Source organism: Paramormyrops kingsleyae, chromosome 15 (assembly GCF_048594095.1).
Source record: "Paramormyrops kingsleyae isolate MSU_618 chromosome 15, PKINGS_0.4, whole genome shotgun sequence".
Taxonomy (NCBI): Eukaryota; Metazoa; Chordata; class Actinopteri; order Osteoglossiformes; family Mormyridae; genus Paramormyrops; species Paramormyrops kingsleyae.
The window spans coordinates 664,171-677,327 of NC_132811.1; the positions used below are offsets into that span (position 1 = coordinate 664,171).

The 13,157-nt window shown below is 41.4% G+C and overlaps 1 protein-coding gene across 2 annotated transcripts in view; it reads right to left on the reverse strand.

Annotated features, from left to right (window-relative positions):
* Positions 1-3,979, reverse strand: part of mast3a (microtubule associated serine/threonine kinase 3a) — a 44,324-nt gene extending 40,345 nt beyond the window's left edge. For both annotated transcript variants that reach the window (XM_023843715.2, XM_023843710.2), the window contains exon 1: positions 3,816-3,979. In XM_023843715.2, coding sequence (XP_023699483.2) covers positions 3,816-3,854 — 39 coding nt within the window. In that variant the 5' untranslated portion in view covers positions 3,855-3,979. The remainder of the gene's footprint in view (positions 1-3,815) is intronic.
* Between the last annotated feature and the right edge of the window lie 9,178 nt (positions 3,980-13,157).

Genomic DNA, 13,157 nt, shown 5'->3' on the forward strand with positions numbered 1-13,157 from the left:
GCTAGACTGTAATGTTTTAGTGCACAGCAGTAAAGTTTATTAAACTATGATGTATTGCCCAGGTTCTCGAATAACATTGACTGAATAATGTTAATCAATGTCATGCTGGGTTTACAAGAGTGTCTTTCACTTCTGATAATAGTGATAAACAAGGTCAACAAAGAACATATTTAAAAAAATATGTATTTATCCTCTATGCATTCCCTAGCCAGCCAAATTTTAAATGATAAATTTTACTGTTATATATGCAATAATATATTCAATAATCTTAGATTTATTATGCTCCTTATGTCCAACCATGTAAATGTCTCACTTTAATTTCATTCCAACCCAAATCCCAGCCCCAACCCTAATCCCCATACAAGAATTACTCTGCAACTGAATTCCTGTACCTGCACAAATGGCTTTATAAAGCATCTTATTTAATATGAAATGAAATGCCCGATAAAACGGTACATCAGTTACAGTGTGAATGATTGTGGAGAGACAGTGATGCTTGTGGTAACATGGTGGTTTGGGGCAGCACGGCATTCTGGGTAGCGTCGTTGCCCTTGGAGAGCCACACGGTGTTCATAGTAAGTGCATCATGACAACATATGAACATTTGTAAATCGGCAATTCAGCCCGTGTTGCTCAAATGCTGATTTAATCCCTGTCTACAGGTGAAATCATATCCAGTGCTGAACAAAATCAATCTAAAGGTTCTGCCCCAGTACTCTACTAGAAAATGTCATGCTTTTTATAAAATGGTTGCTTTGTTCTGATCAGAACTGTTGCTGCACTGCTTTCAACTGGTGGCCTTGTGTGGAAGAATAATGAAAGGTTAGGGTGGGGCAGATCGATGATGAGATTGTTGTTTTCTCTTAGGTGAGAAGATATTGTTGCATGGTGGGATTGCTGTTCTGTCCTTATCATTTAAACTGTATTTGGTGTAAATTCATATATCTGGGTGCCTTTTGGGTAACCATTAATTAGATATTGGCGAAATACATTGGTGGCCAACAGGTTGTTGGCAGCCTGGGTATGTGATGTGGAGTTATTCTTATATGGTATCAACCCTTTATGTGTTTTGCTGTCTGTCCTATTTATAGTAGTTTTGGGGATAATATACTGTGGTTAAGGGAAATAAGGAATGGGAAGTGTAGTTAGGATTAAGATGGGAATGTAGTTAGAATTAAGCCAAAAGCGTAGGTACAATTAAGCCGGAGGTGCAGTTAGGATTAAGCCGAAAGCATAGTTAGGATTAAGCCGGAGGTGCAGTTAGGATTCAGCTGAAAGCGTAGTTAAGATTAAATCCTCTAAACAGCGGTTTGCTGTGCTGTATGTACTATTATTAATTGTGCACGATTAATATTATTTCAACCCCTGTATAATTTTACTGAAAAAGTGTCTATTTAGATGTAACTACAGAATGACATTACTGGACATTTCCATTTCAAAAAGTAAATTTATTTTTTTACTAACAATCCATTGAATGACTACCCTACTATTAGCACAATGAGCTAAAATAATGTTCACCATCGGGTCTCGAATTCGACTTTCTAGCTTCTGCTACCTAGATTCACTTCCCTTTCTTCTGCTCACACTACGCAGCTATTTGTACTCAAAAATTCCCACAGTCTATATATGGATATGAAATCCACATTTTATGTTCACCTACAAATCCACATGGCCTTTGTAACACATATACACTCACTTAAAGGATTATTAGGAACACCATACTAATACGGTGTTTGACCCCCTTTCGCCTTCAGAACTGCCTTAATTCTACGTGGCATTGATTCAACAAGGTGCTGAAAGCATTCTTTAGAAATGTTGGCCCATATTGATAGGATAGCATCTTGCAGTTGATGGAGATTTGTGGGATGCACATCCATGGCACGAAGCTCCCGTTCCACCACATCCCAAAGATGCTCTATTGGGTTGAGATCTGGTGACTGTGGGGGCCATTGTAGTACAGTGAACTCATTATCATGTTCAAGAAACCAATTTGAAATGATTCGAGCTTTGTGACATGGTGCATTATCTTGCTGGAAGTAGCCATCAGAGGATGGGTACATGGTGGTCATAAAGGGATGGACATGGTCAGAAACAATGCTCAGGTAGGCCGTGGCATTTAAACGATGCCCAATTGGCACTAAGGGGCCTAAAGTGTGGCAAGAAAACATCCCCCACACCATTACACCACCACCAGCAGCCTGCACAGTGGTAACAAGGCATGATGGATCCATGTTCTCATTCTGTTTACGCCAAATTCTGACTCTACCATTTGAATGTCTCAACAGAAATTGAGACTCATTAGACCAGGCAACATTTTTCCAGTCATCAACTGTCCAATTTTGGTGAGCTCGTGCAAATTGTAGCCTCTTTTTCCTATTTGTAGTGGAGATGAGTGGTACCCGGTGGGGTCTTCTGCTGTTGTAGCCCATCTGCCTCAAGGTTGTGCGTGTTGTGGCTTCACAAATGCTTTGCTGCATACCTCGGTTGTAACGAGTGGTTATTTCAGTCAAAGTTGCTCTTCTATCAGCTTGAATCAGTCAGCCCATTCTCCTCTGACCTCTAGCATCAACAAGGCATTTTCGCCCACAGGACTGCCGCATACTGGATGTTCTTCCCTTTGCACACCATTCTTTGTAAACCCTAGAAATGGTTGTGCGTGAAAATCCCAGTAACTGAGCAGATTGTGAAATACTCAGACCGGCCCGTCTGGCACCAACAACCATGCCACACTCAAAATTGCTTAAATCACCTTCCTTTCCCATTCTGACATTCAGTTTGGAGTTCAGGAGATTGTCTTGACCAGGACCACACCCCTAAATGCATTGAAGCAACTGCCATGTGATTGGTTGATTAGATAATTGCATTAATGACAAATTGAACAGGTGTTCCTAATAATCCTTTAGGTGAGTGTATATTAACATGCAAAACTTTATTATGGTGTCACACTGGATCTTATATGTAATATGTGAAACATTGTAAATCTGTCATTATAAGTGTGGAAAGCCTCTTGTGAATAGTAAGTAAACAGATATGGCTGTGCAGCATGAAAAACAAGTAAGAATAGTTGACGTTGCAATTTAAAACAGGCTGTGTGTGTGAATGCGGGGCTCAGTAGATGTGCTGCCTCAGCAAAACACAAAGGCTACATTCACCTACTTCTCTTTTCAACCTGTTACTCTCATGGTGGATAAAGAGTTCCGCCTCTAGCTTTCTGGCTTGCTTGCTTTCTTTATGAACAACACCTGTTGGCAGTGTTAGGATGACTCAAAATATCGAATAATCCAAATTTCCAAATCAAAACACCGGTTTAGGACCGCGGTCATTTACCGTCATTGCTGCGCCTATATGCACATAACTGTGTTTGCTATCGACGGGAAAAGAAAAGCAATTTCATAAAAACCAAAGGGTTTTCATGATTGTAATAAAGTAGTTGCCGGTGTTACACGACTTCTAAATATCCTTAGATTTCCATTCGCTGTGTCTAGAGTTCACTAGTGCAAACACCTTTTCGCAACAGTGGCGGTAGCTTTTTCAATAGTGACACTGATCAACACCCCGAAGCATACGCCCAAAAGCTCCGGTACCTACATTTACCACAGGGCTGCCTGACGCATTTTATCAAGAGACGGCATCTCTCCAGCACGACAGCGCAGAAAAGAGCGACCACACATTCGAAAGTCTTTCCTGTTTATTCGAAAAGAATCGTGTTAGTGGAGCACATTTTTGAGACAATTATTGCAACCGAAACTGGATGACGACAACTGAACCAGTTCCGGCCGTCGTCAGCCTGTGATCTAAGTCTCATCGTGCCTTACCTGTAATCCCCGACGCCGCAGAATATTTGGTTTATCCATTTCTGAACAAGGGGCGGCAATGATCCTCTCTAGGCGGCTTCCCACTGGATTCAGCCCATTTTGAAATTAGCGCTTATGAATGGGTCAGGAAGCACAGAGAGACTCTTGTCTCCAGCAGAAGGTGGCTGGTACAGTAGTCTCCTATTCACACGACTTGCCGCCAGCTGACTCGCCTAATGGCATGAATGAAATCAAATGGCATGTGGATGTACGTGAAGGATTCATCACAAAGGGAGGCCGAGTGTCTGCCGCAGCTCTGCGGAATGAGGAGCACGTCTTGTTAAATAATGGCCTAAACATTATTCGCTGCTTCTCCGTAGTGTTTTATTAAAGTTCCTCTGTAATATAAAAGTAAATTTAAAAATTAAAGACAAATTAAGACACTAACAAATAGCATTTGTATTGTGCTTAATTTAGACGTATTTAATATTGAATTCTATATAGTTCGAGTTATATAGCTAGATTACACCCATGTTATGATGTTTTCATGACTGCAGTTTTAGCAACTGAAAAGTTTGGGGGTGGGGGGCGGCAAGACATACAATAGGGGGATCAGCTGTAGTCATTACACAACAGGATGCAAATTACTCTGGGGTAAATAGTCGTATAACCCACATTAAAAACCGAATATAGGCGTGTGACCTGAAATTCGCGAATGGGGAGAGCATTTAAAAGAAGTACTATGTTTTTGCACTTTTAATAATCTGTATATAACCTGTACAATAACAGGTGAAAATGACTCGTGTCAGCCGTGTTAAAGAGCAAGATAATTGTTTACTAGAATGTGTTTAACCGATTAAGCCAGGTAGGTGTATGGTGGGTTAGTCTGAATAAAGTAAAATACAAACTACAGTCATTATAAAAGGTCTGTTTTTATGAAAATAACTAGATTGATGAGAACCTGGGAACCTGACTAAATAGTTTTTTAAACAAAATTTTACACACAGTAATGAAAAGACACGTGATGCTTCATACAATTTTACGGTTGTATACGATAATTTTATTTTTTTGGTCTCAATAGCTAATAAAAGTAGAAAAATCATACTGAGGGACAGGCTAGTTTTACATTTTTTTGCAAGTTGCTTCTCATAAAATAGTGTTCAAAAATGCTTAAAAAGCAAGCAAAATAATTAATATGTTGTTATGCTAAAAGACATTATCAGAAAATACTTGATTGTTTATTGAGATTTACAGAGTAGTTTTTTCTGAGGAATTCAGATTCAAATAACATTATTTGTCCCCGAGGGGCAATTAAAGTCACGTGGGGCAGTTGTGGAAGGACAGGACACAATGATGAACACAAAATGGCAAGTTTTCATATAGTAAGAGTAATTTCAATGTGTCTGTAGGAACAAGAAAGACTCTTTGAAGCTGACTGATTTCACAGGATGTCTGTAACCCAGCAGCAGCGGTGAAACATACAGACAAATTTGCAAGGCATTTATATGAGCAGCAATGAGAACCAAAGAGACAGAAGCACAGGGTCAGACTGCACTGGAAACTGTGATTCAGTTCCATGCCTTGGTCACCGCTCTTGATAGATAATGGCTAATTAGTCACGCATCAAATTACAAATGTTACATAAAATTTTAAGGTACAAGCAACAGCCACTTCAGTGGTGAGGCCCTGAAAAGTTAAGCTTGTGCGTAGGCCAAGTTACTCTCCATAAATTGCATGGAGACATCAGTAACCTTCTGAATGATCCATCGTGAGAAGGAAGGAGCTGCAAGCAGTAATTTAGAGGCTCGAGTACAGTCAGCTTTTGAAACTGCATCTGGAAGCTGTAGTACCACAAATATGCAAGAAGCTTTTGTTTGGGCCTATGCCAGCACAGAGAGGACAAGGCAGGGAAATACTCTGGGTCAGAGTCAACCCATCACAAGGCACACAGACAATGGGCAATTCAGAGACGCCGCGGTGCCTGGCCACTTGTTTACTGCAGGAAGAAAACAGACTTTCCAGAGGAGAGAATGTGTAAAACACAGCTGTAGTGGGATTTGAGCCCTGGAGGCAGCAGTAGCGCCCCCTGCGCCCCCCCCCCCCCTCCCCCTCCCCCTCCCCCTCCCCCTCCCCCTCCCCCTCCCAAGCCTGCTCTCCAAAACCATGTTTATGGGGAGAGCCAGGTGGGGAGCAGAGGTCTGGGGGATGGGAGCCTAGGGGACGGAGATATGCAAGCATGAGCTTTTATTACCAAAAATAAGCTTAAGAGAACAAAAGCAGCACTGGGCTCAGTACCGAATAGGAAATGAGAGTGGGAATGCAACTGGAAACATAACCAGAAACCAAATAAGGAGCCAGGGAACAAAATTAAGGCAAGACACAGGTGAGCGTGTAAACAGGGTAATTGGTTATTGTTAGACATTTGGGAAACACAAAACCCCAGCAGTTACTCAGTTTACAGATTAAAAAAATCCATTTGTTGACCTTCATAGTCATGGTCTGAGAACATGTGTCGACCAGGGCCATCCAACCAGGTCTTCTGCCCACTGGCTCCTGTGACCTGTAGGCCCTTCACTGCCAGTGGGATTGGGCTGCAGAATGGACAGACAGCTCCAGGATGAGGTGCACAGGAAGGTGGACTTGAAATCCCAGACCAGGAAACCTGCAGGATGCAGAAACAGAAACCAGGGCCTGTATCACAAAACAGGATTTTTGTGTTAGCGACATAACTTGTAGGATTTAAGGTAGTCTATGCTAAATGCAAGTGAATGAAGATGAAGTCCATTTAAACTGGGGTACCTTAAATCCGACAAGTTATCTAGCTAACCAATAAATCTCACTTAGTGATACAGACCCCTGAACACTCAGAAAAATACATCATCCCAGCTGCAGAATGTTGGCTCTCAGAACCAAGACTTCCGAAAACGGAACAGCTGCTAACCGAGACCAGAAGCTCATAACAAGATGCGAGACAACAAGAGTCACGAACCCTAAGCCACTATGTGGAGACCCGAAACCATCAAGCCAGCAAAGCCTCTGGCACCAGACAGAAACACAGAGCATCTGTATTTAGCCCCCAAATGAGCCTCTGATTTGAGAGCAGACTGAACCCTATGCTCTAATAGCAATGACAGTGACTGAACAATATGCAGTGCTTACTGCTCTGCTATAATAAGGTTGAGCTCTATTCGCCTGATTAGTAATGAGGAACTGGTGTGACAACTGAACTCAGTGTTCAGAGGGTTGGGAGCACTGGAACCCTGGTGTTGATATTACAGTGGTATCCAGTCTTCTTTTTGCATAAAAAGTTTAAAAATATTACTCATTCCATCTGCCTTCATTATGTAGCTATTTAAACTGCCATCAGACTGTGATGAAGTGCCCTTGAACTGCATTTAGGTCCATTTAGGTATTTGGACATTGACATGATTGTCATCATTTTGTCTCTCTATGCCAACACAGTGGATTTGAAATGAAAGAATCTAGATGTGACTAAATTGTAATGTAGACTTTCATCTTTAATTCAAGGGGTTTACCAAAATATTGTAATTTATAGGTTATTTATAGTCATTTAGGAATTGCAGTTATTTTCATATACAGTCCTCCCTCTTTTCAGGAGCTCAAAAATAATTGAACAAAGCAACATAATCCTACTGATTATTTTTAATGCTTGGTTGAAAATTCTGGGCAGCCAGTGACGGCTTTAAGCGTGGAATGCATCCCGCAGAGCCGTAGTGACTCCCTGCCAGCCATCTTTCTGCAGCTGTCTTCAGTTCCTGCTTGTATGTTGGTATTTCTACCTTTCTTATTTCTGCCTTTTGCATTCAGCAGGTGAAATGCATATTCATTTAGATGAAGTTCAGGTGACTAACTCGGCCATTGTAGAATACTACTCTTTCCCTTCGAAACCTCTTGGGTTGCTTTTACTTTGGCTCGTTGTCCATGACTATGGCAATGAGTAACACTAATAATATGGCCTTATACACTTTAAAATTTCTCCTGCTGCTTCTGTCAACAGTCACATCATCAATAAACACCATTGACATTGACAGTTTCATCAGCAGTGATGTATGTTCATGCCAACGCTGCCTCTGCCATGTCTCACAGATGGTGTGGTATGTTTCCTTCTCCATAATCTTCTCTTTCCATCATTCTGGTACAGGCTGATCTTAGTATTGTCTCTATGAACAATAGAACTGTGCACATTTTTTAGACATTTTCTGGCAAGGTCTAACCTTGCCCTCCCATTATTAAGGCTTATCAGTGTTTGTGTCTTGTGGTAAAACCTCTGTATTTACTTTCCTCTTGATTGTAGACTTTGACAATGACATGCCTACCTTGTGTCATGAAGCATGTATCATAATAATAATAGTTTAACCTTTATTGTCCCTCATGGGAAAGTTCTTTTTACACCTCCATCACCTTGCTCTTTGTAGAGTAAGCTGTCTGTGAAAGGCAGCCACCTGTTGGGGCACCCAGGGAGCTGGGGATTAAAGGCCTTGCTCAAGGACCTGCAGACATGCTGAGGCTGGGTTTGAACCGGCGACCGTGTGATTACAAGCACACAGGCTTAGCCCACTGAGCCACACACTTAGATAGATAACTTATCAGATTTAAGGTCGAAAAGCAAGCCTGGCCATTTTTAATCACAGACCTTTGATGTCCACAGGCAGAGATGCACAGTGATTATTTTTGCCTTTTGAGCCTATTTGCTATGTGTGCTAAATATTATTATTATTATTATCTACAAAAAGTGGCAGTCTGCTGTAACTGATATTGGTGTAGCAGTTTACGTTCATAGTGACTCTTGCACACTCCTTGGTTTTCCAGATTACCTTACAGGCAAATTTTAATTAATATTTGAATATTCACATGTTCAGTTGCTGGTGGTGAATGGACACAGTGCAATTATTTATAAAGATGTATTGAAATACATAATCTGAAAACCAAGTAGCGTCCATTTTCCCCCATAGTCCAATGCTTAAACCACACTTTACTGGATATCGTATTAAGTTTTATAGTTATTTATCCAATTATTCTGCCCTTTCTACTTTGAATGGCGTTATTATAAATGAACAGGGATGTCACGATCGTAAAATATATCAGCATCTCGGTCGTCTTCCCTGGCCACACACTCACGCTGTGTATGTGATGGATAAAGGAATACTGAATAGGTTTTGAAGGGTGACGCACGCCCGCCCGTCCCTGCCCTTCCTGTCCCCTTCCTGTTTGGCCAGCAGGTGTCGCTGTCCATCCTGACCTCTTCCCTGTTTCATGCCCTTCACCCCCAGTGTGCCTAAGTCCCTGGTGTGTTTCCCCTGTTCCCCAGACTGCCGCATACTGTAGGTCAGTGGGCTGAGTGTGGGGCTCAGATTCTGTCTCCTGGTGTTATTGGCCTTAGGCTGGCTTGAGATCAGTCTCACCTGTATTTTTGGATTTTTGTTCTCTAGTGTTTTTCATGTTACCTTATTCTACAGTTTCCCCGGGTTTTTTGTGATTATTTCTGTGTATTTTTGTTTCTAGTATTTCCTGTTGGTGTTTCCCCTAGTGCCTGCTGTCTTAATCTTTAGTGTGTGTTAATTCTCGTAGTTCTACGTGTTCTCAGGGTTATTGTCTCCGTCTGTGTCTCGTTGATCCTGTGTCTCCCTTGATTGGTTCATTCATTGGGTTACACCCATTCCCTGTTTTCCCTGGATGTCTGTGTATTTCTGTACCTTCCCTCACTCTCTGCTCCAATCTGCCATTGTAATGTCATGCTTTAATGTTGTCATGTGCTTTGGTCCTTGTACCCTGTTCTTGGTTCTGCTCCTTGGTTGTGTTTCCTTTATGGTTTTTGTCACTTGTTTCAGTATTAAGTTCTGTTATCGCTTTCTGAGTCCTAATGATCCTTTATTTTGTGTGGTACTTCCCTGAAATAAAGCCCCTTTCTGTTTTGGAGCCACAAGTGGATGCTTTTCCCTCCTGCACTATGCCCTACGTCCGTAACAATACTGAATAATAAAAAGGGGATTATGGATATGACTAAAAAGGCTAAGAATAATTACAAAAAACATAAAGAACATGTTTGGAAATTAAGATAATTATCTTAACGACAACCAAACTAAGTCAGCACCAGTACATTCGTTCTTTTTCACGAATGTACCAAAGTCTTGGCTTCTCCTAATTCTAGTGTCTCTGCTGTCTTTCTGATGGGCTTGTTCTGTTTTGTTTGACATTGTGGGGCTGTTAATATAAATGGCTGTAGTTCCTAAGTGACTCGCATGATATTTTTGTTAAACCCCTTGAATTAAAGTAACATGTCTACACTTCAATCACATCTTAACTGTTTGATTTGAAATCCACTGTGGTGGCACTCAGAGCCAAAATTATGAAAATAATTTATGGACCTGACTATAGATAAGCAGTTTTAGAAAATGTATAGGCTGCGGATTGTGAAGAACTGTTTTCTTACATAGGCACCAAAATGAATTTCCACCTCAGTCAGGCTTAGTGATTGGACTGCATCAAGGCTGTTCATAATTTTTATAGGGCATTTATGTTATGGCTCATGTTTTAATTCATGGGTTCTTACAAACTCTCATAAAGATGGGAGATTTTCTTTTAAAACATAACCCATGACATGTCTTCTTCATTTGTCATCTGCAAGAATTTAATTCACACCTTGAATCATACCTCAGTTTTCATCTTCCATTGCATTTGTCTAAAACACTCATGACTGGACAACCACTCCTTCTACGTTAACCAAAGTAAATAGGCAATATATATATATATATATATATATATATATATATATATATATATATATTGCATTTGTTGTGCTAGTTTAAGCCATTATTTAACACAAAATGCTCATCATTTACCAGGATATTGGCTCACTTTCCTTTATGGTGAATCCTTCATGTACAACTATGTGCCATTTGAATTCATTCATGTTAATAGGCAGCACCTACTCCACTAGAGAGGTGCGCTGTGGTACGGAGCTGCAGGGATTCTACACTGAGAAAGACAAAAGACACAGCTGAGCATTGGCTCTGCTGAATAACACGGATATTGGCAGGCAATAAATGCCCAGAGGTGACGCAGGATCGCACCCTGAAGAGCTGGGACCTGCCCTCTGTCAGTGGTGGTGGACCAGGCGCATGCAGGGGATCACAGAAAGGTGAGGGGGGCTTTTTCAACAAAGTATGAGGTCATGGCTGGCGCTTATAGCAGGGGTGCAGAAAGCGTTTGAACTGTTAGAGCGAGATACAGCCTCTTGTACTTGTACGACCTCTGATTCTTCTGTTCTAGTGCTGACTCTGACCACAAACATATGACTCAAGTCTCTTGAAATTCGGAAGGAAATAAGTTGAAATAAAATTTACCTTTGCATTTGGGTCAGTTTTTTCGTACTGACATTTCACATGGAATTTGGTATGAGCTGTACCTACTGAAATAAGTCACACTTTGTGCTAAACATGTGGGAGTTTATCAGAAACGAAGAATCAAAATTGGAATGAAACTGGCACAGCTATGAACAGTAGACAGAGATTACGACTACCTTACATAAAAGGTATAAAACGAGAGATCAAATGGCTTTGATAGGTGACGTAAGGAACCAGTGCATGTACTCATACACTGGTCTTTAAGTTATATTATTGGATGAATTTAAAAGACTTAAATTAAGATTTTTGGGGAAATGGGTATGTCTGTGGTTTCAAAGTTTAATTCCTGTTTCTTACTCGTTTCCTAGTCCTAATTACTGATACTCTTTGCATGTTGTAAAACATTTTCACATGCACTTCTTCAGATTTTCGCTACTTACCTGATTTATCAGACCCAGTCACAGCAAGAATATTAATAAGACTTTATCAGTGGGAGTTATAAGTTAAAACACTGTATTTGGGCAGACTTTGTTTATGATTGAAACTGAGGTTAAGACAACAGGGTAGATTCGGTCCATGAGCCTTCGACGAACATTTAGTGCAGAAAAAGAACATGTGTGTGCCAGTATAATAGCCCATGGGGGTCATTCCTGATAACCAGTAACCAGTAGCCCTAAGACAGGGAAACTCTAGTTTCTAGTATTTCAAAACAGGGGAGGTCTTTGAGGTACCACTGACTACAAAATTAGGAAGGACACCGATATAGTCTGAAACAGGGAAGGTTTTAAAGGTTAAACGTCATTCTGAAACAGGGACAGCTTGGTTATCTAGAATACAAAAAGGATTTGTTGACATACCTGTATGACACTAAGTAATAATGGTTTTGTCATGTAACACTGGTCAAAGTCCTTCACTAAGCACAGGAGCCTGGTGGTATCATGAAAGCTATTTCAGTGGTTGGACACACAAGCATGTGACAGACTAATATGTTCTCCTTCTAAAACAACAGACAGCGCTAGCGTGAGAGACTAATCCGTTCTCCTTCTAAAACGGCAGACACAGCGCTAGCGTGAGACAGACTAATCTGTCCTCCTTCTAAAACGGCAGACACAGCGCTAGCGTGAGACAGACTAATCCGTTCTCCTTCTAAAACGGCAGACACAGCGCTAGCGTGAGACAGACTAATCTGTTCTCCTTCTAAAACGGCAGACACAGCGCTAGCGTGAGACAGACTAATCTGTTCTCCTTCTAAAATGGCACACAGCGCTAGCGTGAGACAGACTAATCTGTTCTCCTTCTCAAACGGCACACACAGCGCTAGCGTGAGACAGACTAATGTGTTCTCCTTCTAAAATGGCACACAGCGCTAGCGTGAGACAGACTAATCTGTTCTCCTTCTAAAACGACAGACAGCGCTAGCGTGAGATAGACTAATCCGTTCTCCTTCTAAAACGGCAGACACAGCGCTAGCGTGAGACAGACTAATCTGTTCTCCTTCTAAAACGGCAGACACAGCGCTAGCGTGAGACAGACTAATCTGTTCTCCTTCACAAACGGCACACACAGAGCTAGCGTGAGACAGACTAATCTGTTCTTCTTCTCAAACGGCACACAGCGCTAGCGTGAGTCAGACTAATCTGTTCTCCTTCTAAAATGGCACACAGCGCTAGCGTGAGACAGACTAATCTGTTCTCCTTCTAAAACGGCACACAACGCAAGCATGTGACAGACTAATCTGTTCTCCTTCTAAAACGGCAGACACAGCGCTAGCGTGAGACAGACTAATCTGTTCTCCTTCTAAAACGGCACACAACGCAAGCATGTGACAGACTAATCCGTTCTCCTTCTAAAACAGCAGACACAGCGCTAGCGTGAGACAGACTAATCTGTTCTCCTTCTAAAACGGCAGACACAGCGCTAGCGTGAGACAGACTAATCTGTTCTCCTTCTAAAACGGCAGACACAGCGCTAGCGTGAGACAGACTAATCTGTTCTCCTT